The sequence below is a fragment of the Coregonus clupeaformis genome, chromosome 12 (assembly GCF_020615455.1).
Source record: "Coregonus clupeaformis isolate EN_2021a chromosome 12, ASM2061545v1, whole genome shotgun sequence".
Lineage (NCBI taxonomy): Eukaryota > Metazoa > Chordata > Actinopteri > Salmoniformes > Salmonidae > Coregonus > Coregonus clupeaformis.
Genome location: NC_059203.1, coordinates 12,852,905 through 12,878,610, shown reverse-complemented (window position 1 = coordinate 12,878,610; position 25,706 = coordinate 12,852,905). Strand labels below are relative to the sequence as shown.

General features: G+C 40.5%; 1 protein-coding gene and 1 long non-coding RNA gene across 4 annotated transcripts; one reads left to right on the top strand and one right to left on the bottom strand.

Annotated features, from left to right (window-relative positions):
* Positions 1–1,035: 1,035 nt before the first annotated feature.
* On the top strand, positions 1,036–17,824 carry LOC121577951 (glutaminase kidney isoform, mitochondrial; the record flags this gene model as incomplete). 3 transcript variants are annotated; one of them, XM_045223704.1, is given in 12 exon segments in its annotated part: positions 1,036–2,611; positions 2,841–2,937; positions 4,502–4,623; positions 6,818–6,947; positions 11,325–11,404; positions 13,515–13,678; positions 13,947–14,005; positions 16,609–16,641; positions 16,749–16,807; positions 16,910–16,976; positions 17,188–17,238; positions 17,648–17,824. In XM_045223704.1, coding segments are annotated over 12 exon segments (1,257 nt in total), but the record flags the coding sequence as incomplete, so codon positions are not given.
* LOC121577952 lies at positions 7,176–10,645 on the bottom strand. Its single transcript, XR_006002718.2, has 2 exons — positions 9,284–10,645; positions 7,176–8,313 (listed from the first exon to the last, which is right to left on the bottom strand). It is a non-coding gene; the product is annotated as an uncharacterized LOC121577952 (long non-coding RNA).
* Positions 17,825–25,706: the final 7,882 nt, after the last annotated feature.

Below are 25,706 nucleotides of genomic sequence, written 5' to 3'. Positions count from 1 at the left end.
CAGGAGCCCAGTACCTTGATTCAGCCTCGGAAGTGTCCATGTGTTGTAAATGTCTCTCCCTTTTTCACCGATCCAGAGGAGCAGGTAGCTGCACTTTTCCTCTTCTCCTCTTTCCTTCAGAGGACCCGTGAACATCAGCTCCACATGCTGTTTGAACTTACGCCATGCATCAGGTAGATTTGTAGACCCCCAATCCATTCGAGGTGAAGGAACTCCAGCAAAATCCATCTTTTAGTCCTTTTACTCTGACACCATGTCTTGTTTTGTATGCTTTGTACAAAATAATAAAATGCAGGACGACAGGATATTTATAAACGTAGCTCTTTATTAACTAGCTATAACTGGCATGTTCATGTGTCTCTGGCCATGATCATCTTAGAATGACCTCACCACCTGGGTGGTCTTAGCCAATCATAGCACAGTATGATATGACAGTAGAATAGAACTGTTGATTGACACAGAAGCATACTCAGCTTCATATCACACCAGGTCAGGAAGAGAGGTCAAGCCTAGAGCTGTCCTAGACCTGTGAAATGTCAAAGGGTGTAGGCGGACCGCTGCCCTAAAAGAGTTCCGGACTGTAAACTTGTTATTGAAAGTTCACTTGAAATGCTTTGGTATTGTATTTGTTTGATATGTTGAGATGTCATTGCTACAGTGAGAAGCTGAGTTGCTGAGAAATATTTGTTCTAAAAGTAACAGTATGCTGAATCATTGTTTCAGTCTGTTATGTTGATGCAGTTGGTGCAGTTTAAATGGTTACTTACCTCGAGTTCAAACTACAGAGCATGTATTCAAAAGACACGCTTTATTTGTTCTACATATTTTTTATTTTATTTTTAAAGAAGATGGATGTAATATTCATATGTGTCAGCATACTGAATTGTAATTGGATGCATTCTACTGTCATATCATACTGTGCTATGATTGGCTTAAGACCACCCAGGTGGTGAGGTCATTCTATGACGATCATGGCCAGAGACACATGAACATGCCAGTTATAGCTAGTTAATAAAGAGCTACGTTTATAAATATCCTGTCGTCTTGCATTTTATTATTTTGTACAAAGCATACAAAACAAGACAACTCTCGATTCAGTAAAAGGAGTGGATGAAAAATAACGAATTTTTCATGAACAGCACATCACTAGCGTACATGTATTTTTGCAACGCTCCCGCACACAACCGGGGCGGTTTGGGCAGCAGGTGTAGAGCGTTCGAACTGCCTGCTGGGGTCAACGGGACTCCCTGCTCCACTAAAACCAATGACAACTGGGTGCCGTTTTCAAGGGATTGTTAAATAAATGTTAACTATTTGTTTGTAATAATATCACCTCTTTAAGAGCGTAGTCAGAACTACAAATGTCCGAGTATTCCATGCAAAACAAATAATACATTTAGCTTTATCAGTTACATTATCAGCATTTGCCGATGTACTGTTAGCTGATAATGTTTACTTTGCAAGCTACCGATTGAAACTTTGTACAGTTGCCTAAACAGTGGTAAGTAGACCTAATGTACTTTTTCTACAATCAAAGTAGGCCTACCTAGCGAAGTTATCTAACATTTTCCTCTTTTCAACTTTGTTTTTAAGAGCGTTTAATAATGCTGCTGACAGACATGATAGGCTACATTGACTGATGGACTATGTCAAATTGGCTAGCTAATAACAGATCACGTCAATATGGCTAGTTAACAAGTTAACATTCAGGGGATAAACTAGATGGCTATATTGTTTGATTTGCTTGCCATATACTGTAGTGGTGATGACAGTAGTCCGACTGACAACTTTACCAGGAGGAGGATTTGCGGATGTCAAGCCCTTTCCGAAAGCCTTATCTCCGATGAAGCAAGCTAAATGACACATATTGTTTATTTAGCTAGCTAACGTTACATGCCAAATGGAAAAAATGTTCAGTCGAAGTTTACGGATCATGAAAAGCATGCAGTTACTTGCTTTATAACTCCGATGATAGAGCTAAATGTGGAGTAATCGGAAATATGTAGTTCTGACTATGCTCTTCAAGGTGATGATACTAAAACCAAATAGTTATAACATTTATTTAACAAAGTTGTCAATGGTTTTAGCGGACCTGGGGATTTTCTTGACCCCAACAGCCAAATCGAATGCTCGGCACGGGTATTGTGACGTTATAGTGATTATGACCTAGCTATATATACTCTGACGTCGTCGGCGGAGTTCGCTGCCTGTGCTCTCATCGCAAGTTCCAAACGTGAAAACGAGATTGCAGCCTAGCTACCTGTAGTCGGTTGACCAAAGCTGACTTTCAGACTGCGGATAAGTAGTGGAGAAAGTAACGGAAATAACTAAAAGGTTATCCGAAGGCAGTTATTCTCCTTATCTGCTTATATTGTTGTAAAGTTATTGTAACCATGCACTGTTTGAAAATATTACGGGTGACCAACGCAGCAGCTGTTGAAACCTTAAAAGACACGACTAAAATAGTTTTCAAAAAGGTTTGTTATAAGGGTTTATTACCGGGTTGTCGTCCTAATGTGAAAGTTCAACCGGCACAATGTTTCAACTCAAGCTCAACAGATCTTCACCGCATCGGAACAACCTTAGACATGGACCAAGTGTTTTCCAAACTGTGAGTTTGTGTTTTTATTGGTCCAGTTCAGACAGTTCATTTGTGTAATGTATTGATTGACAGATATTAGTTTACTGTGTGTGGGAATCACATATAGGCCTATGTTATTGTATCTCCAAAACAATGCTTTCTCCTCAATCATCCATTACTCTATACATAGCCATTCAAGTTGTGTATGTCTGTGTTGTTTGAAGCTGACAACTTTCCTCTTCACTGTATGTATATGTAGGAGCAATGGGAAGGGTCTCTTCTCAGAGGTAGAAGATATGCTCTTCTACACCATCACGGAGGGTCAGGAACAAGTCCCCGTCTCACACTTTATCTCTGTGAGTAAGTACACACATCAGCGAACCTATAAAGGAAAGAAGAGTAGGTTGTAAATTAAAAAGGTTACTCTGGTCACACAACCCTCCTTGACAACAAACTCTCTCTCGATGTAGACATACAGCCACAAACACAAAAGCACAATCTCTCTCTCTCTCTCCCTCCCTCCCTCCCTGCCAATGTATACTGTGTCACAAGAAACAGTAGGCAACAATTGAGTGAATAGAAACAATAAGGTGTATCATGGAACAGTAGGCTATTTCATTATGTTATTTGAATGAAATAGTCTCCATGTCTCCAGGCCTGATGAAGGACTGGATGGAATGGGTCTGGTGAAGATCACAACACATCAGTCTAAAGATTACCCTGCAGAGAGAGATTAGGTTGTATCATCATGCAACAATAACATGGGTGTTTTGTCTTCCAACATGTAATGAAATTACCCCAAAATAACTAACTTGTTAAATGAAATAATCAATTGTAGAAGATGTTAATGATAGTCAAAGCTCTGATTTGATCTGTGTTTCATATTGCACCAGCACTACTGCACTGTTTGAATCCAAACACTTGCAACAAGTGACTGAAAGCGTACCCAAACAAGCTTCAGTCCAGCTTGGACAATAAAAGGGACTCAGGTGCTCAACTTGCAACAAGATGCATGTATGTCAGTGGGCCTCAAGATGAGTTCAAGTTAGTTCATATAAAGGTAGTTCACATCCAAGTGCCTCGCGTAACAGCAGCAGCTACTCTTCCTTGGGTCCTGCAACATTAAGGCAGTTATATACAATTTAAAATATTACATGAGATTATAATTCATAACACTTTACCCAATACATTTAGTGTGTTCCCTCAGGCCACTACTCCACTATCACATATTTACAATACAACATCCATGTGTACACGTGTGTAGAGTGAGTGTCTATATGTATGTGTGTATGTACCTGTGTGTGTCTCTTCACAGTCCCCGCTGTTCCACAAGGTGTATTTTTACCCGTTTTTTAAATCTGATCAGTTACCTGATGTGGAATAGAGTTCCATGTAGTCATGGCTCTATGTAGTACTGTGCGCATCCCATAGTCCGTTCTGGACTTGGGGACTGTGAAGAGACCTCTGGTGGCATGTCTTGTGGGGTATGCATGGGTGTCCGAGCTGTGTGCCAGCGTTCCAAACAGACAGCTCGGTACAATCAGCTCGTCGACACCTCTCACAAAAACAAGCAGTGATGAAGTCAATCTCTCTTCCACTCTGAGCCAGGAGAGACTGACATGTTAGCTCTCCGTGTACTTTTAAGGGCCATCTGTGCTGCCCTGTTCTGGAGAGGGGTGGAGAGACATGACGAGGCAGAATGATTTACAGTACACTCTAAATAAAACTACAACATGGCTTTGCACTATGGCTGATAATATAATAATTCCTTTCTCCCCAACCAAACCCTTGTGTTGTTCTTTTATTCATCTCTTTTATCGCCTTTTGTTTATTTTAACCACTTCATTGTATTGGTGTTTACTGTAAAGTGTCTTGTGACTTTAAATGCAATTTAAATAAAGTTTGATTTGATTTGATCAGGCCCTCAAGAGGACTGGTCTTAATACATCCGACCCACGACTGAAGGACTGTATGGACAAGCTGCAACGCTCCGTATCGGAATCCTTTCATGACGTCATGTTGGACCGGGAACTCTTCCACAAGTGAGTCGCCTAGTTGGATTTAGACGTTCCCAAATTGCTCCATACCCCCTCCCCCCTGGCCCTAACCCTTCGATGTTTGCAGATCTGTAGGGTCTGGATAGGTACAAGTAGTGCATTAGTGGAGCTTCCACCATATTGCTTACAGCTAGTCTGTATAAACCAAGGGTTAGGGCCAAGTGTGGTGGGGGGGGATTTGGGACCTGCTTCTAGAGCCACCTCACTCACTCACTCACTCACTCACACACACACACACACACACACACACACGGCTCCTCTCTCTGGCATTTAATCTTCAATACATCAAGTCATTTTAAGAGTTCGCTAGAGGCAACAGTATATGTGCTCTCAGTCCACTCAGCAGTGAGCTGAGGGCAGTGGGCTGAGGGCAGTGGGCTGAGGGCAGTGGGCTGAGGGGCAGTGGGCTGAGGACAGTGGGCTGAGGACAGTGGGCTGAGGGGCAGTGGGCTGAGGGGCAGTGGGCTGAGGGGCAGTGGGCTGAGGGCAGTGGGCTGAGGACAGTGGGCTAAGGGCAGTGGGAGGATACGGGTAGTCTTGTGTGGGCAACAGAGCAGGGTATGACTCAGATTGATAGGTGCCAGCTGCCTTGGTCCTTGGGGACACATACACACACACACACACGCACACACACACACACACACAGACACACAGCCAAAGTAAATTGTGATTGGAATTAGATGTAACCCTTTATCAGTTGACCTGTTACAGCTTTGTGTTTCAGCTGTGGATATGCATGTCCTTTCATGAAAATTCAGTTAAAGAGTAAATTATTGACGTCTAAAGTAGACTTTGACAGTCCAGGCATCTTGATCGAGTGGGGAAAACCAATGTTCCTTATATCTGCACAGTAGTCTACACTCTTTAGAAAAAAGGGTTCCAAAAGGGTTCTTCGTCTGTCCCAATAGGATAACCCTTTTTGGTTCCAGGTAGAACCCTTTTTGGTTCCAGGTAGAACCCTTTTTGGTTCCAGTTAGAACTCTTTTGGATTCAGTGGAAAGGGTTCTACCTGGAACTCAAAAGGGTTCTACCTGGAACCAAAAAGGGTTCTACCTGGAACCAAAAAGGGTTCTACCTGGAACCAAAAAAGGTTCTACCTGGAACCAAAAAGGGTTCTTCAAAGGGTTATCCTATGGGGACAACCGAATAACCCTTTTTAGTTCTAGATAGCGTATTTCTTTCTAAGAGTGTACACATAAATGGAGGTTAAACAAAGTTATAGGCTTATCAAATGTCTTTGTTTGCCCAGCATTGTCCGAGTTTGGCCAGTGTAGGCCATCATTGTAAATAAGAATTTGTTCTTAACTGACTTGCCTAGTTAAATAAAGGTAAAATAAAAAAATAAAAGATGAGACGTAGGTTGGGGTAGGAAATAATATAGGGCACATAGGGCGGCAGGTAGCTTAGTGGGTAAGAGCGTTGTGCCAGTAACCGAAAGGTCGCTGGTTCTAATCCCCGAGCCGACTAGGTGAAAAATCTGTCGATGTGCCCTTGAGCAAGGCACTTAACCCTAATTGCTCCTGTAAGTCGCTCTGGATAAGAGCGTCTGCTAAATGACAAAAAAAATAAAATAAAGTAGCCTAGTGGTTAGAGCGTTGGGCTAGTAACCGAAAGGTCACTGGTTCGAAAACCCGAGCCGACAAGGTGAAAAATCTGTCAATATGCCCTTGAGCAAGGCACTTAACCTTAATTTGCTCTAGGGGTGCTGTGCTACTATGGCTGACCCTGTAAAACAACACATTTCACTGCACCTATCCGGTGTATGTGACAATAAAACATATTACATTTTTTTTATAAGGCCTTGGTCAGGCTGTTAATAGGATACACAAGGAGTATAATTAGCCATGTGTGTCACAGAGAATCGAGTTCATATTCTCACATTGCTCCGCTGAACCCTATTTTCCACAACAATTCAAACCACTTATGAGCACCAAGTCTTGCATGCAAACAACAACAGAGAAGAAGGTCAGAGGTCATAATACAGTCATGAACAGCAGTCCATCCACTGCACCTCAGGAAGTGTCACCACTTCAAAGCAAACATCTGGGAAAAGTTCACAGTTAATCTCATTCACAGAACTAGATTTCTAGAATTTCTAGAATGCTCTAGTGCTTGTTCAATGACAGGGTTTCTGTATTGATGATCTAATACTGTTTTTGTTTGTTGTACCAACCCTCAGGTGCGTAGGTGGGAACATAGTGCTTCTGATCCAGGCCTTCAGAAAGAAGTTCATCATCCCTGAGTTTGATTCCTTCGGTACAAAAATAGATCAAATCTACAACACCGTTCACAAAAACCACAACGGACATGTACGTAGATTTGTTTCCACCTCTACACCTTTCATATATGTCACTCTTCTCCATCTCTGTCTCTCACTATCTCTCTTTTTTTGTCATCTGTCCTCTTACTTTGTCTTTTTTCTCTGATATGTTTTCCGTCAGTGTGTGTCTGTTGTACTATGGCATGTACTCACACAAAACGTTTTAAGTGTGGAGTATGTTGTGGAAATTCTAATCAAAAGGAAGAGCGAGACTGTAGATTCTTCAAACAACAACTTTATTATAAGATTTGCAAATCTGGAGCTGGTCAACAACCACTCAAAAGGTGATTGTTAAGAACCCAACAAGCAAGAGTTGGGTCTCAGCCTATATAGGAAAATACAACCTCGGTCTACGTGGCAGTTTAGCAGGTGTGTGAGATCATAGTGGGAACATAGCGTACAAACAAGTGATAATGCCAGTTTTGTTACTCCTTTCTGCTAATAGAATTGTCGCTGCTGCTCAAGCCAGCCTCTGTTCTCTTCATATCTCCACACAGCTGTGCCCTTGAAGATACGAAAGGAACAGGATGGACCAAAAACGGGTCACTCTCAGACGGCCCTTTATCTTTGGCCTCTTGACTAAGTTACTCAGAAACAAGAGAGGAAAAACGCTGGCTTCTTCTTACATGAGAGAAACAGACAGTGCAGGTTTAAGGCTCATACAGCGCATGTGCATAACAAAGTTTGTAATTGTTCACATTTTTCCTCCCTTTTGAGACTAATCTCAACCTAATACAAAATTACAAGTACGCATTTAAGTAATAATTCATAATATAAGCCAATTATACCATCATTTAAGCAAAACTTCAACCAAGCAAAATATGAAACATACACTAGTACATTATCTTTGTAAATGGCTTCTGTTGAGCCACTGAGTTTTTTACCTTCACACGGTGCAAAACATTCTTAAGGGAATCATTAAACAATGAAACAGTTATACAGAAGTACACTCTTCATCTGTACAAAGAGGACAATCATCACGTTGATGCATCGATCTCCGTCTTCTTAAACAATGGGGCGGCTATTGTTTGCTGGACTCCCGTCCTGAGCCTGCCGTTGGCTCGAGCTGGAGTGGCTGTTATTTAAGTCCCGCCGTGGGACTTTGCTGGTGCTGTGTACTTCAGTTGCATTGTGGCCACTTCTCCCAGGGCCCATACAACAGCTGCAATGGCTGGCGTGAAGCCACGTAGACCTCTCTACAACCTTCTGTCCGGGTCGTCAGGAGCACTTGGAATGGACCAGTCCAGCGCTGTTGGTGCCGAGTCTTTCTGCGGAGGTCCTTGGTGACCACCCAATTGCCTGGCTGCAATTTGTGGAGCTGTCCTCCCTTTGGTTTAGGCAAATCTGCTTTTACCCTGAGAAAATAGAGCATTGTGAAGTGCAGCACAGAGCATAGTAACTTACCATTCCAGCAGTGTACTTGACGGGTATTCGACCTGTCCTTAAGAAAAATGTGTTAAACATCCTTATACAATCATTCATGCACAATCATTCTGTTATTGTGTGCGTCCACACATTCATTGGGTACCCTTCCTTATTTGTTTAGTTCTTTAACGGTATCTACATTTCTTAACAGCAGTCAACTCTTAGATCAATCAGTTAACTCATTCCAGGTCTATTTTAAATTAAATTCGGTTAACTTAAATTCAATTCCAAAGCCAAAATGCATGCTCTAGTGAGAGCAAACAATTCTGCAGCTTGGGCTGACATATGTGGTGGTAATTTAGCACTCTAGGGTAGTGGCAGCCATAGTTACTGCATAAGCCACTGATGGTTCTCCTTGAGTCCCCCTGGAGTCCACTGTATCGTGTCATTCATCGCCATCTCAGCATAGTCAGGCAGCCAGGCTCTACAATAGCCTGCCATTCCTGTGCGTGTCAACATATGTTGTTTTGAATAGAATAAAATTGCAGCCACACGCTCTAGACCCAATTTCCTACCATTTGGTGTAATATCATGTCCTAGATACTTAACGGATTGAGACACAAGCTGCAGCTTTTTTCTTAGAAACTTTGTGGCCATTTTTAGCAAGGAACGCTAACAGAGCTCTTGTGTCGACTTTGCATGCTCGTTGGGTTAACATACTCCCAGCGGGCGGTATGAAAGGCTCTAAATGTTGCGCCAAAGCGACAGAAAACACCGCAGGCGGTCCGATTCAGTATCATGTAAACGCGAACCAGAACTGTGATTCTGGAGCGACGGGAATGCTAAAGAAAACATTAGCCAAATCAACAACTGAAAACCATTTAGCCGACGCCGGCACGGCAGATAGTACTGTAACGGGGTTTGGCACAACAGAAGCTCTTGAACAAAAACGCCAATCACCCGAGGCTTTTCGGACAGGAAGAATGGGGGTGTTGCAGGGAGAGTCTGGACAAGGCACAATTTCTCCTATTTCTACCAATGAAGCATGAACAGGGTAATCCCCCGCACTGCCTCCTGACTCAGAGAATGCTGGGCTTGGCCGGGTCTGTGTGCTCTCAGGTGTGACGTAAGCAGTTTCACCCCCCTCATTCGCCCAATGTCATACTTATCCTTAGCCCACAGAGACTCTGGGAGACCAGCCAACAAGGGTGACTCAGTCTCCACAGAATTTAGACCCATCCGCTCTGAGTTCCCAGTCAGTGACCTGCAAGACGGATTTCAACCAGACACCAGTATCCTAAAAATATCAAAAAAAGCCTGTTCTTTAGACATCTTTAATACTAAGAGCATAAAACAAAACTGAGGCCCATTATAATCTGAAGGTCGTGAGTATCACTGCATAGTAAGCTTTCTTGGGGGGCAGTTTCCTTCAGCCAATTTTTTTCATAATATAAATCTCTCAAAGTGTAAATCTCTCGTAATTGGTGAGAAATGGGCGGTGCAATGTAGGTCTGTCTGTAGGTCTGTCTGTAGGTCTGTCTGTGCCATCAAACTGCCTTTCTTTTTCCAACAGGGCCGTTGAGAAAATCTCTTCAATTGGGTCACAATGTGATCCATCAATGTCCTGTATGTCCCATGCATAGTACCAATCACACATTTGGATAAAATAATATGAATTCCCAATTTACAGAGAAAATCTCTTCCTGCCAAATTTACAGGGCAACATGCGGAGGCAATAAATTGATGTGTCCTGCATGTATCATCAATTTTAACCGGCAGGGGCATCGTGATGAACTCTTTCATAATCACTCCCGAGGCCCCCACAGTGCTAACTGATTCATTTGACATGGGAGGATTGGACATCATTTTTGAATTTATGACAGACATTGCAGCGCCAGTATCTACTAGAAATTCAATTGACTCAACATTGACAAAGAGACAAACCATTGGCTCATCACGGGGGCTTGAACAAATCTTTAAATGCTGTCCAAGGGTGTCAACTGTCTCAACCTTGCGTCAGTCTGTGTGTGGGTTGTATAGGGTCGTTTTCGGTGGCGGTCCTGTTCTCCAGTTTCCTCGCCCTGCCCCACCCGATCCGGGAGGTAGAAAGTCATTGTTTCTCCTTTTCTTATCATTCACCATGATCCCTTTCATTTTCTTGTCTGCCCTTCTCTCTGCTTCTCTTTCCCACTTCCTAAAATCATCCCCCCTCTATTCTACTTGCCTTTCTTGGTTTCTTCAAAGTCCTGCAATTTCTTTCTACATTCTGCTAATAAAACTTCACTTGATGTGCCTTTTTAAGGGGTAAATCTGCTACCTTGGGCCAGAGCGTTGCCTGTTCCAGAATGTCCCTGCTCCACTCATCCACCATTACCTTCACCGGTCCGGTCAGCGGGTCGGGCAGACAAGGTTCTCCCTAGCTGCTCTTGGCTCCCATTGTGAAACTCCATCTATACACACACATACTCGGAGACAAACAAAAACACACACACAAAACGAACAGTATTTAGTTAGGAACGTCTTCCTTTCTTAAAATTAATGATGGGTTAACTCAAAAATAAATTGATCATGGGTTAACTCAACTCAAAAGGGGGCGTTTCTTCGCATTCAAAATATATTTTTATTTCTTTATGTAGTTGAGAATTCTATACCCATACAGTATTTCCCACTACAAAATGTATGTGTTTTATGCACGTAACCAATTATTTCCCAAGTATATCCAATTCTCCTACGGGTCCATTGGTCAAATTGCGGTGTTCTAAAATAATGTGCTAACCTGCAGGAATATTTTCTTACTTCTAACTCAGGACCCTGTCCTGGAATCACATTCACTTACATCTGACGATTGCAAACCATGGCATATCAATGAATATTAATTTAGTACTTTGCCAAATAATGCGCATTTACCCAGGAATACAGCGCATGTGCATAACAAAGTTTTCCACGATAAGTATTAGCTACATGTGATATGGTTCTGATGGTCTGTACTTCCTGGTTCCAGGTAGCCGTCTACATTCCTCACCTGGCCAAGTTCAGTCCTGATCTCTGGGGTGTGTCCCTGTGTACAGTGGACGGACAGAGGTAGGTACAACATCCCTGCATGTCTATATATCTGGATGATAGATAACTGAATGTGAAATAGTGACTCATACTACTGACATCTTTTCTTCTGGTCCTCTCTCTGTTTCTTCCTCTGTTTCCCTGGTCCTCTCTCTCTTTCTTCTTCTGTTTCCCTGGTCCTCTCTGTTTCTCTGGTCCCCTCTCTCTTTCTTCCTCTGTTTCCCTGGTCCTCTCTCTGTTTCTCTGGTCCTTTCTCTCTTTCTTCCTCTGTTTCCCTGTTCCTCTCTCTCTTTCTTCCTCTGTTTCCCTGGTCCTCTCTCTCTTTCTTCTTCTGTTTCCCTGGTCCTCTCTGTTTCTCTGGTCCTCTCTCTCTTTCTTCCTCTGTTTCCCTGGTCCTCTCTCTCTTTCTTCCTCTGTTTCCCTGGTCCTCTCTCTGTTTCCCTGGTCCTCTCTCTGTTTCCCTGTTCCTCTCTCTCTTTCTTCCTCTGTTTCCCTGGTCCTCTCTCTCTTTCTTCTTCTGTTTCCCTGGTCCTCTCTGTTTCTCTGGTCCTCTCTCTCTTTCTTCCTCTGTTTCCCTGGTCCTCTCTCTCTTTCTTCCTCTGTTTCCCTGGTCCTCTCTCTGTTTCCCTGGTCCTCTCTCTGTTTCCCTGGTCCTCTCTCTGTTTCTCTGGTCCTCTCTCTCTTTCTTCCTCTGTTTCCCTGGTCCTCTCTCTCTTTATTCCTCTGTTTCCCTGGTCCTCTCTCTGTTTACCTGGTCCTATCTCTCTTTCTTCCTCTGTTTCTCTGGTCCTCTCTCTCTTTCTTCCTCTGTTTCCCTGGTCCTCTCTCTGTTTACCTGGTCCTCTCTCTCTTTCTTCCTCTGTTTCTCTGGTCCTCTCTCTCTTTCTTCCTCTGTTTCCCTGGTCCTCTCTCTGTTTTTCCCTGGTCCTCTCTCTGTTTCTCTGGTCCTCTCTCTCTTTCTTCCTCTGTTTCCCTGGTTCTCTCTCCCTTTCTTCCTCTGTTTCCCTGATCCTCTCTCTGTTTCTCTGGTCCTCTCTCTCTTTCTTCCTCTGTTTCCCTGGTCCTCTCTCTCTTTCTTCCTCTGTTTCTCTGGTCCTCTCTCTCTTTTTTCCTCTGTTTCCCTGGTCCTCTCTCTCTTTCTTCTTCTGTTTCCCTGGTCCTCTCTGTTTCTCTGGTCCCCTCTCTCTTTCTTCCTCTGTTTCCCTGGTCCTCTCTCTGTTTCTCTGGTCCTTTCTCTCTTTCTTCCTCTGTTTCCCTGTTCCTCTCTCTCTTTCTTCCTCTGTTTCCCTGGTCCTCTCTCTCTTTCTTCTTCTGTTTCCCTGGTCCTCTCTGTTTCTCTGGTCCTCTCTCTCTTTCTTCCTCTGTTTCCCTGGTCCTCTCTCTCTTTCTTCCTCTGTTTCCCTGGTCCTCTCTCTGTTTCCCTGGTCCTCTCTCTGTTTCTCTGGTCCTCTCTCTCTTTCTTCCTCTGTTTCCCTGTTCCTCTCTCTCTTTCTTCCTCTGTTTCCCTGGTCCTCTCTCTGTTTACCTGGTCCTCTCTCTCTTTCTTCCTCTGTTTCTCTGGTCCTCTCTCTCTTTCTTCCTCTGTTTCCCTGGTCCTCTCTCTGTTTACCTGGTCCTCTCTCTCTTTCTTCCTCTGTTTCTCTGGTCCTCTCTCTCTTTCTTCCTCTGTTTCCCTGGTCCTCTCTCTGTTTCCCTGGTCCTCTCTCTGTTTCTCTGGTCCTCTCTCTCTTTCTTCCTCTGTTTCCCTGGTCCTCTCTCCCTTTCTTCCTCTGTTTCCCTGATCCTCTCTCTGTTTCTCTGGTCCTCTCTCTCTTTCTTCCTCTATTTCCCTGGTCCTCTCTCTCTTTCTTCCTCTGTTTCTCTGGTCCTCTCTCTCTTTCTTCCTCTGTTTCCCTGGTCCTCTCTCTCTTTCTTCCTCTGTTTCCCTGGTCCTCTCTCTCTTTCTTCTTCTGTTTCCCTGGTCTTCTCTCTGTTTCCTTGGCCTATCCCTCTTTCTTCCTCTGTTTCCTCCCTCCTAATGGCCTTTTCCTACCCTCTCTCTCTTTTCCTCTCTCTCCTGTCCTCTTTCTCGCCCCCTGTTTTCCTCCTATCCTCTTCTCTTGTTTCCCCCCTCTCCCTCCTCTCCCCCCAGACACTCAGTAGGGGACACTAAGCAGCCCTTCTGTCTCCAGTCATGTGTGAAGCCTCTGGAGTATGCTGTGGCCATTCACGAGGCTGGGACAGAGAAGGTACACCGCTACGTAGGGATGGAGCCCAGCGGACTCAAGTTCAACAAGCTCTACCTGGATGAGGATGGTGGGTAAGGGAAGCCTTGCTACTGTTGTTGTACATTACTGTGTTGTGTTTGATAGTCTGGTGGAAGAATATGATTTTATTTCAGTACAAGTTAAGGCAATGTGAGTTCAGGTTGACAGGATCTTCTACTTTCTACAAAGTGGACATGACGTCAGCTCTCGAAGAAAGACTTTAGTCTCCAAATAGTAAAGCATAATTCTACTTCTGTGAGTGTACTGTACTCTGTCTTAAACTCTGATAATAACCAACTTGTGTTTTGTGTGCCTAGACAAACCCCACAACCCCATGGTGAACGCTGGAGCCATTGTGATTAGCTCTCTTATCAAGGTAACGAGACAGACAGCCTACAGACCACTGTATACATGTTGTGAGAATGTCCTGTAACCAGACAGACAGCCTACAGACCACTGTATACATGTTGTGAGAATATCCTGTAACCAGACAGACAGCCTACAGACCACTGTATACATGTTGTGAGAATGTCCTGTAACCAGACAGACAGCCTACAGACCACTGTATACATGTTGTGAGAATGTCCTGTAACCAGACAGACAGCCTACAGACCACTGTATACATGTTGTGAGAATGTCCTGTAACTAGACAGACAGCCTACAGACCACTGTATACATGTTGTGAGAATGTCCTGTCTGACTCTGAATATTCCCGTAAAACATCCACTCTCAATGATGCATCAGTGATATCAGTCACTGTCAATGATTGCTGAATCCACATGGCTTCAAATCCACTGACGTGACTCAGTGTTTGACATGCCAAGCAAATGTACACAACAAACCAAGATCCACATCACCTGCAAATCTTTGACCCAAAGCTGACGTAGTTTGACTTTGTCCCATTGAAACGCGGCTCCACATGTGCGCGCACACGCACGCACGCACACACACACACACACACACACACACACACACACACACACACACACACACACACACACACACACACACACACACACACACACACACACACACACACACACACACACACAGCTTATCTGGCATGTCTGTAGATAGTAGTTGCATGTACAGTAGTGTAGTCATTAGTGTTGACCCTGGTTCTGCCAGCTTCACTGCTCTCCTCTCACCCTCACGCCATGCTGGGGGAGGGACCCTGGGACCGGTGGGAGAGCATCAGTTTAACCAATGAATGGGCCACTTTGGAGAGGTGGTGCGTATGCGTATGTATGTGTGTGTGTGTGTTGCTATCTCAGGCAGAGAGAGAGAAAGGTACATAGTCAGAGCAGGCAAGTTTAACTGATATACAGTTACAGTTGAAGTCGGAAGTTTACGTACACCTTAGCCAAATACATTTAAACTCAGTTTTTCACAATTCCTAGTAAAAAATTCCCTGTTTTAGGTCAGTTAGGAACACCACTTTATTTTAAGAATGTGAAATGTCAGAATAATAGTAGAGAGTATGATTTATTTCAGCTTTTATTTCTTTCATCACATTCCCAGTGGGTCAGAAGTTGACATACAGTCAATTAGTATTTGATAGCATTGCCTTTCTATTGTTTTAATTGGGTCAACCATTTCGGGTAGCCTTCCATAAGCTTCCCACAATACGTTGGGTGAATATTTTTGTTGTCCTTAAGCCATTTTGCCACAACTTTGGAAGTATGCTTGGGGTCATTGTCCATTTGGAAGACCCATTTGTGACCAAGCTTTAACTTCCTGACTTGCTTCAATATATATAGATGAAATCATGAGGTCTTGGCTGATTTCTTTGGATTTTCCCATGATGTCAAGCAAAGAGGCACTGAGTTTGAAGGTAGGCCTTGAAATAGATCCACAGGTACACCTCCAATTGACTAAAATGATGTCAATTAGCCTATCAGAAGCTTCTAAAGCCATGACATCATTTTCTGGAATTTTCCAAGCTGTTTAAAGGCACCGTCAACTTAGTGTATGTAAACTTCTGACCCACTGGAATTGTGATACAGTGAATTATAAGTGAAATAATCTGTCTGTAAAAATTACTTGTGTCATGCACAAAGTAGATGTCCTAACCAACTTGCCAAAACTATAGTTTGTTAACATGAAATTTGTGGAGTGGTTGAAAAATGAGTTTTAATGACTCCAACCTAAGTGTATGTAAACTTCCGACTTCAACTGTATATATATATATATATATAAAACGGGTATAAAGACTAAGGGGGCCCCAGACTGAATTCTTCCTTTAATTTAATATAAAATACTGAAATAAAACTATTACTGTGTAATGCATCTTTGTGAAGCAAACAATTTAATTTATACCCAAATACTGGACATGCATTGACATAGGACATTTGGGGTCACTTGGGCCATCACTGCTATGCTCTATAATTTGTATAAAGTAGCCCCCTAAAAAATGTATTCCAAAACAAATCCACCCTTAACCTCTCAATGCTGGGTCAGTGATACACCTGTTTCAGACCAGGTGCTGTTGCTTTGGAACAGGTGTACTATTGCAGCTGTACTACAGAAAGTTCATGTAATATGCTGAGACTTCATACAACCAGTAGCTTTATTAGGACACTGTCTACTGTGGCAACTGCTTGTTTTTGTCACCTTGTACAGTAGTACATATTAGGACATCAAGATGTGTGATCATCATTGGGGCGGCAGGTAGCTTAGTGGTTAAGAGCGTTGTGCCAGTAACCGAAAGGTCGCTGGTTCTAATCCCCGAGCCGACTAGGTGAAAAATCTGCCGATGTGCCCTTGAGCAAGGCACTTAACCCTAATTGCTCCTGTAAGTCGCTCTGGAAAAGAGTGTCTGCTAAATGACTCAAATGTAATTAATACTATTAAAGTGTGCTGAACGTACTGAGTCCTGAAGCTCTGTAGAACATCGCCACCCTGTGGCTGACCACTGAAAGGCGTTTGATGTGGTGACCTGTCGTTTACACAACTGTCTTTCTTTCTCTGTGTCACCAGCCTGGTTCGAATAAGGCAGAGAAGTTTGACTATGTAAGTAGATAGACTTAATGTGTGTCATCATTCAGTATCATTCAAACGTATTCATATACAATGCAACATGATACGTTACATTACTATACACTATCTGTCATCCTCAGATGATGGATTTTATCAAGAAGATGGCTGGTCGAGAGTACGTGGGGTTCAGCAATGCCACGTGAGTTTTAGCTAATGTCTTCCTTTTCTAAAGCTGAGTTCTCTCTGTTTGTTGCATTATTGATGTGATGTGATGGACTCACTTTGTCTCTCTGTTTCTCAGGTTCCAGTCTGAAAAAGAAACAGGCGACAGAAATTTTGCAATTGGATACTACCTCAAAGAGAAGAAGGTCAGTGAGGGACAGTGGCAATGGCAACATTTGAATTACAGTGGTTCTGGGACACACCTCCTGATAACTTTGTAGCTACTACTCAGGCCAGGAGTTTTGTGCACCAGAAATATATTGATCACTCAGTGTGTGATGGTTATGTGATATTCATGTGTGAGATCATCTGTACCTGTATGAAATATTGATCATAGGAACTGATTTCCATCTGCAGTGTTTTCCTACTGGGGCAGAAATGATTGATGCGCTGGACTTCTATTTCCAGGTAAACTACACTTCCTCATATACACAATCACACTGTGATAAAGTTGATGTGGTTTTGCTATTTCTGGTAATGCATCATAATGATGATTTGTTACTCGACATTATAATAAAGTATTACCCTATGTATTTACAGTGCATATGAGTCCCAGACACTGGGGCAGTTTCCCGGACACAAATTTGTCTTAGTCCTCACTAAAAAGCAATTTCAATGGTGAATCTCCGTAGACCATGCTTCTTAGTCCAAGACTAGGCTTAATATGTGTCTGGGAAACGGAGCCTACGTGTTTCTCCCTATATCATTGTTTTAGTAAATAAATGATTTCCTTTCAGCTGTGTTCCATAGAGGTCACCTGTGAGTCTGGAAGTGTCCCCTATATCATTGTTTTAGTAAATAAATGATTTCCTTTCAGCTGTGTTCCATAGAGGTCACCTGCGAGTCTGGAAGCGTCATGGCGGCCACGCTGGCCCACGGGGGAATCTGCCCAATCACCGGCGAGCGCGTCCTGAGTGCCGAGGCTGTAAGGAACACCCTGAGTCTCATGCACTCCTGCGGCATGTACGACTTCTCTGGACAGATGGCCTTCCATGTAAGTCATACAGTAGTCATACAGTAGTTATACAGCTGTCATACAGTAGTCATACAGTAGTCATATTGTAGTCATACAGTAGTTATACAGTAGTCATACAGTAGTTATACAGTAGTTATACAGTAGTTATACAGTAGTCATACAGTAGTTATACAGTAGTCATACAGTAGTTATACAGTAGTTATACAGTAGTTATACAGTAGTCATACAGTAGTCATACAGTAGTCATACAGTAGCTATACAGTAGTTATACAGTTGTTATACAGTAGTCATACAGTAGTCATACAGTAGTTATACAGTAGTTATACAGTAGTTATATAGTAGTCATACAGTAGTTATACAGTAGTCATACAGTAGATATACAGTTGTTATACAGTAGTCATACAGTAGTTATACAGTAGTCATACAGTAGTTATACAGTAGTCACACAGTAGTTATACAGTAGTCATACAGTAGTTATACAGTAGTTATACAGTGGTCATACAGTAGTCATACAGTAGTCATACAGTAGTCATACAGTGGTCATGCGGTAGTCATACAGTAGTCATACAGTAGTTATACAGTTGTTATACAGTAGTTATACAGTAGTCATACAGTAGTTATACAGTAGTCATACAGTAGTCAAACAGTAGTTATACAGTAGTCATACAGTAGTTATACAGTAGTCATACAGTAGTTATACAGTAGTCATACAGTAGTTATGCAGTAGTCATACAGTAGATATACAGTTGTTATACAGTAGTCATACAGTAGTTATACAGTAGTCATACAGTAGTTATACAGTAGTCACACAGTAGTTATACAGTAGTCATACAGTAGTTATACAGTAGTTATACAGTGGTCATACAGTAGTCATACAGTAGTCATACAGTAGTCATACAGTGGTCATGCGGTAGTCATACAGTAGTCATACAGTAGTTATACAGTTGTTATACAGTAGTTATACAGTAGTCATACAGTAGTCATACAGTAGTCAAACAGTAGTTATACAGTAGTTATACAGTAGTTATACAGTAGTCATACAGTAGTCATACAGTAGTCATACAGTAGTTATACAGTAGTTATGCAGTAGTCATACAGTGGTTATACAGTGGTCATACAGTAGTTCTACAGTAGTTATACAGTAGTTATACAGTAGTTATACAGTAGTCATACAGTTGTTATACAGTAGTCATACAGTTGTCATACAGTAGTCATACAATAGCTATACAGTAGTCATACAGTAGTTAACAGTTGTCATACAATAGTCATACAGTAGTTAAACAGTAGTCATACAGTAGTCATGTTGTTGTTATACAGTAGTCATGCAGTAGTCATACAGTAGTCATACAGTAGTTATACAGTTGTTATACAGTAGTCATACAGTAGTCACACAGTAGTCATATAGTAGTCATACAGTAGTTATACAGTTGTTATACAGTAGTCATACAGTAGTTATACAGTAGTCATACTGTAGTTATACAGTAGTCATACAGTAGTCATACAATAGCTATACAGTAGTCGTACAGTGGTCATAGTGTTGTCAGCGGTTGTTATACAATATTCATACAGTAGTCACACAGTGGTTAAACGGTAGTCATACAGTAGTCATATTGTTGTTATACAGTAGTCATGCAGTAGTCATGCAGTAGTCATACAGTAGTTATACAGTTGTTATACAGTGGTTATACAGTAGTCATACAGTAGTTATACAGTAGTCATACAGTAGTCATACAGTGGTTATACAGTAGTCATACAGTAGTTATACAGTTGTTATACGGTAGTTATACAGTAGTCATACAGTAGTCGTGCAGTTGTTATACAGTAGTCATACAGTAGTCATACAGTAGTTGTACAGTAGTCATACAGTAGTCATACAGTAGTTCTACAGTAGTTATACAGTAGTCATGCGGTAGTTCTACAGTAGTTATACAGTAGTTATACAGTAGTTATACAGTAGTCATACAGTAGTTATACAGTAGTCATACAGTAGGTTTACAGTAGTCGTGCAGTAGTTGTACAGTAGTTGTACAGTAGTCATACAGTAGTTATACAGTAGTTATACAGTAGTCATACAGTAGTCATACAGTAGTCATACAGTGGTCATGCGGTAGTCATACAGTAGTCATACAGTAGTTATACAGTTGTTATACAGTAGTTATACAGTAGTCATACAGTAGTTATACAGTAGTCATACAGTAGTCAAACAGTAGTTATACAGTAGTTATACAGTAGTTATACAGTAGTCATACAGTAGTCATACAGTAGTCATACAGTAGTTATACAGTAGTTATGCAGTAGTCATACAGTAGTCATACAGTGGTTATACAGTGGTCATACAGTAGTTCTACAGTAGTTATACAGTAGTTATACAGTAGTTATACAGTAGTCATACATTTGTTATACAGTAGTCATACAGTAGTCATACAGTTGTCATACAGTAGTCATACAATAGCTATACAGTAGTCATACAGTAGTTAACAGTTGTCATACAATAGTCATACAGTAGTTAAACAGTAGTCATACAGTAGTCATGTTGTTGTTATACAGTAGTCATGCAGTAGTCATACAGTAGTCATACGGTTGTTATACAGTAGTCATACAGTAGTTATACAGTAGTCACACAGTAGTCATATAGTAGTCATACAGTAGTCATACAGTTGTTATACAGTAGTCATACAGTAGTTATACAGTAGTCATACTGTAGTTATACAGTAGTCATACAGTAGTCATACAATAGCTATACAGTGGTCGTACAGTAGTCATAGTGTAGTCAACGGTTGTTATACAATATTCATACAGTAGTCACACAGTGGTTGAACAGTAGTCATACAGTAGTCATATTGTTGTTATACAGTAGTCATGCAGTAGTCATACAGTAGTTATACAGTTGTTATACAGTAGTTATACAGTAGTCATACAGTAGTTATACAGTAGTCACACAGTAGTCATACAGTAGTCATACAGTGGTTATACAGTAGTCATACAGTAGTTATACAGTTGTTATACGGTAGTTATACAGTAGTCATACAGTAGTCATGCAGTTGTTATACAGTAGTCATACAGTAGTTATACAGTAGTTGTACAGTAGTCATACAGTAGTCATACAGTAGTTCTACAGTAGTTATACAGTAGTTATACAGTAGTCATGCAGTAGTTCTACAGTAGTTATACAGTAGTTATACAGTAGTTATACAGTAGTCATACAGTAGTTATACAGTAGTTATACAGTAGTCATACAGTAGTCGTACAGTAGTTGTACAGTAGTTGTACAGTAGTCATATAGTAGTTATACAGTAGTTATACAGTAGTTATACAGTAGTTATACAGTAGTCATACAGTAGTTATACAGTAGTTGTACAGTAGTCGTACATTAGTCATACAGTAGTCATACAGTAGTCATACAGTGGTCATACAGTAGTTATACAGTAGTTATACAGTAGTCATACAGTAGTTAAACAGTAGTTATACAGTAGTCATACAGTAGTTATACAGTTGTTATACAGTAGTCATACAGTAGTCATACAGTAGTCATACAGAAGTCATACAGTAGTCATACAATAGCTATACAGTAGTTATACAGTAGTCATACAGTAGTCAACAGTTGTCATACAATAGTCATACAGTAGTCACACAGTAGTTAAACTGTAGTCATACAGTAGTCATATTGTTGTTATGCGGTAGTCATGCGGTAGTCATACAGTAGTCATACAGTAGTTATACAGTTGTTATACAGTAGTCATACAGTAGTTATACAGTAGTCATACAGTAGTCATACAGTAGTTATACAGTAGTCATACAGTAGTTATACAGTTGTTATACTGTAGTTATACAGTAGTCATACAGTAGTTATACAGTAGTCATACAGTAGTTATACAGTGGTCATACAGTAGTCAACAGTTGTTATACAGTAGTCATACAGTAGTCATACAGTGGTCATACAGTAGTTACACAGTAGTTATACAGTAGTCATGCAGTAGTTATACAGTAGTCATACAGTAGTTATACAGTAGTCATACAGTGGTCATACAGTGGTCAACAGTTGTTATACAGTAGTCATACAGTAGTCATACAGTAGTTATACAGTAGTTATACAGTAGTCATACAGTAATTATACAGTAGTCATACGGTAGTCATACAGTTGTCGTACAGTAGTCGTACAGTAGTCGTTACAGTGGTTGTACAGTAGTCGTACAGTAGTCATACAGTGGTCATACAGTAGTTATACAGTTGTTATACGGTAGTCATAAAGTAGTCATACAGTTGTTGTACAGTAGTCATACAGTTGTTATACAGTAGTTATACAGTAGTCATACAGTAGTTATACAGTAGTCATACAGTGGTTATACAGTAGTCATACAGTAGTTATACAGTAGTCATACAGTAGTCATACAGTAGTCATACAATAGCTATACAGTAGTCATACAGTAGTCTGCGGTTGTTGTACAATAGTCATACAGTAGTCACACAGTGGTTGAACAGTAGTCATACAGTAGTCATATTGTTGTTATACAGTAGTTATGCAGTAGTCATACAGTGGTCATACAGTAGTTATACAGTTGTTATACAGTAGTTATACGGTAGTTATACAGTAGTCACAAAGTAGTCATACAGTAGTCATACAGTGGTTATACAGTAGTCATACAGTAGTTATACAGTTGTTATACGGTAGTTATACAGTAGTCATGCAGTAGTTTTACAGTAGTCATACAGTAGTTATACAGTAGTCACACAGTAGTTATACAGTAGTCATACAGTAGTTATACAGTAGTTATACAGTGGTCATACAGTAGTCATACAGTAGTCATACAGTAGTCATACAGTGGTCATGTGGTAGTCATACAGTAGTTATACAGTAGTTATACAGTAGTCATACAGTAGTTATACAGTAGTCATACAGTAGTCAAACAGTAGTTATACAGTAGTCATACAGTAGTTATACAGTAGTCATACAGTAGATATACAGTTGTTATACAGTAGTCATACAGTAGTTATACAGTAGTCATACAGTAGTTATACAGTAGTCACACAGTAGTCATACAGTAGTTATACAGTAGTTATACAGTGGTCATACAGTAGTCATACAGTAGTCATACAGTAGTCATACAGTGGTCATGCGGTAGTCATACAGTAGTCATACAGTAGTTATACAGTTGTTATACAGTAGTTATACAGTAGTCATACAGTAGTCATACAGTAGTCATACAGTAGTCAAACAGTAGTTATACAATAGTCATACAGTAGTTATACAGTAGTCATACAGTATTCATACAGTAGTCATACAGTAGTTATACAGTAGTTATGCAGTAGTCATACAGTAGTCATACAGTAGTCATACAGTGGTTATACAGTGGTCATACAGTAGTTATACAGTAGTTATACAGTAGTTATACAGTAGTCATACAGTTGTTATACAGTAGTCATACAGTAGTCATACAGTTGTCATACAGTAGTCATACAATAGCTATACAGTAGTCATACAGTAGTCATACAGTAGTCAACAGTTGTCATACAATAGTCATACGGTAGTTAAACAGTAGTCATACAGTAGTCATATTGTTGTTATACAGTAGTCATGCAGTAGTCATACAGTAGTCATACAGTAGTTATACAGTTGTTATACAGTAGTCATACAGTAGTTATACAGTAGTCACACAGTGGTCATATAGTAGTCATACGGTAGTTATACAGTTGTTATACAGTAGTCATACAGTAGTTTTACAGTAGTCATACAGTAGTTATACAGTAGTCATACAGTAGTTATACAATAGCTATACAGTAGTCGTACAGTAGTCATAGTGTAGTCAACGGTTGTTATACAATATTCATACAGTAGTCACACAGTGGTTAAACAGTAGTCATACAGTAGTCATATTGTTGTTATACAGTAGTCATACAGTAGTCATACAGTAGTTATACAGTAGTTATACAGTAGTCATGCAGTAGTTCTACAGTAGTTCTACAGTAGTTATACAGTAGTTATACAGTTGTCATACAGTAGTTGTACAGTAGTCATACAGTAGTCGTGACAGTAGTTGTACAGTAGTTGTACAGTAGTCATACAGTAGTCATACAGTAGTTATACAGTAGTTATACAGTAGTTATACAGTAGTTATACAGTAGTCATACAGTAGTTATACAGTAGTTGTACAGTAGTCGTACATTAGTCATACAGTAGTCATACAGTAGTCATACAGTGGTCATACAGTAGTTATACAGTAGTTATACAGTAGTCATACAGTAGTTAAACAGTAGTTATACAGTAGTCATACAGTAGTTATACAGTTGTTATACAGTAGTCATGCAGTAGTCACACAGGAGTCATACAGTAGTCATACAATAGCTATACAGTAGTCGTACAGTAGTCATACAGTAGTCAACAGTTGTCATACAATAGTCATACAGTAGTCACACAGTAGTTAAACAATAGTCATACAGTAGTCATATTGTTGTTATGCAGTAGTCATGCGGTAGTCATACAGTGGTCATACAGTAGTTATACAGTTGTTATACAGTAGTTATACAGTAGTCATACAGTAGTCATACAGTAGTCATACAGTAGTTATACAGTTGTTATATGGTAGTTATACAGTAGTCATACAGTAGTTATACAGTAGTCATACAGTAGTCATACAGTAGTTATACAGTGGTCATACAGTGGTCATACAGTAGTCAACAGTTGTTATACAGTAGTCATGCAGTAGTTATACAGTGGTCGTACAGTAGTCGTACAGTAGTCATACAGTCGTCATACAGTAGTCATGCAGTAGTTATACAGTAGTTATACAGTTGTTATACAGTAGTTATACAGTAGTTATACAGTAGTTATACAGTAGTCATACAGTGGTTATACAGTAGTCATACAGTAGTTATACAGTAGTCATACAGTAGTTATACAGTAGTCATACAGTAGTTATACAGTTGTTATACAGTAGTTATACAGTAGTTATACAGTAGTCATACAGTAGTCATACAGTAGTCGTACAGTAGTCGTACAGTAGTCATACAGTTGTTATGCAGTAGTTGTACAGTAGTTATACAGTAGTCATACAGTAGTTATACAGTAGTCATACAGTAGTCGTGCAGTGGCCGTGCAGTAGTCATACAGTAGTCATACAGTTGTTATACAGTGGTTGTACAGTGGTTATACAGTAGTCATACAGTAGTCAACAGTTGTCATACAGTAGTCATACAGTAGTCATACAGTGGTTATATAGTAGTCATACAGTAGTCATATAGTAGTTATACAGTAGTCAATCAGTAGTTATACAGTAGGCATACAGTAGTTATACAGTTGTTATACAGTACTTATACAGTAGTCATACAGTAGTTATACAGTAGTCATACAGTAGTCATACAGTGGTCATACAGTAGTTATACAGTAGTCATACAGTAGTCATACAGTGGTCAACAGTTGTTATACAGTAGTCATACAGTAGTCATACAGTAGTTATACAGTAGTCATACAGTAATTATACAGTAGTCATACAGTAGTCGTACAGTAGTCATACAGTGGTCATACAGTAGTTATACAGTTGTTATACGGTAGTCATAAAGTAGTCATACAGTTGTTGTACAGTAGTCATACAGTTGTTATACGGTAGTCATACAGTAGTTCTACAGTAGTTATACAGTAGTCATGCAGTAGTTCTACAGTAGTTATACAGTAGTTATACAGTAGTTATACGGTAGTCATACAGTAGTTATACAGTAGTCATACAGTAGGTTTACAGTAGTCGTACAGTAGTTGTACAGTAGTTGTACAGTAGTCATACAGTAGTTATACAGTAATTATACAGTAGTCATACAGTAGTCATACAGTAGTCATACAGTGGTCATGCGGTAGTCATACAGTAGTCATACAGTAGTTATACAGTAGTTATACAGTAGTCATACAGTAGTT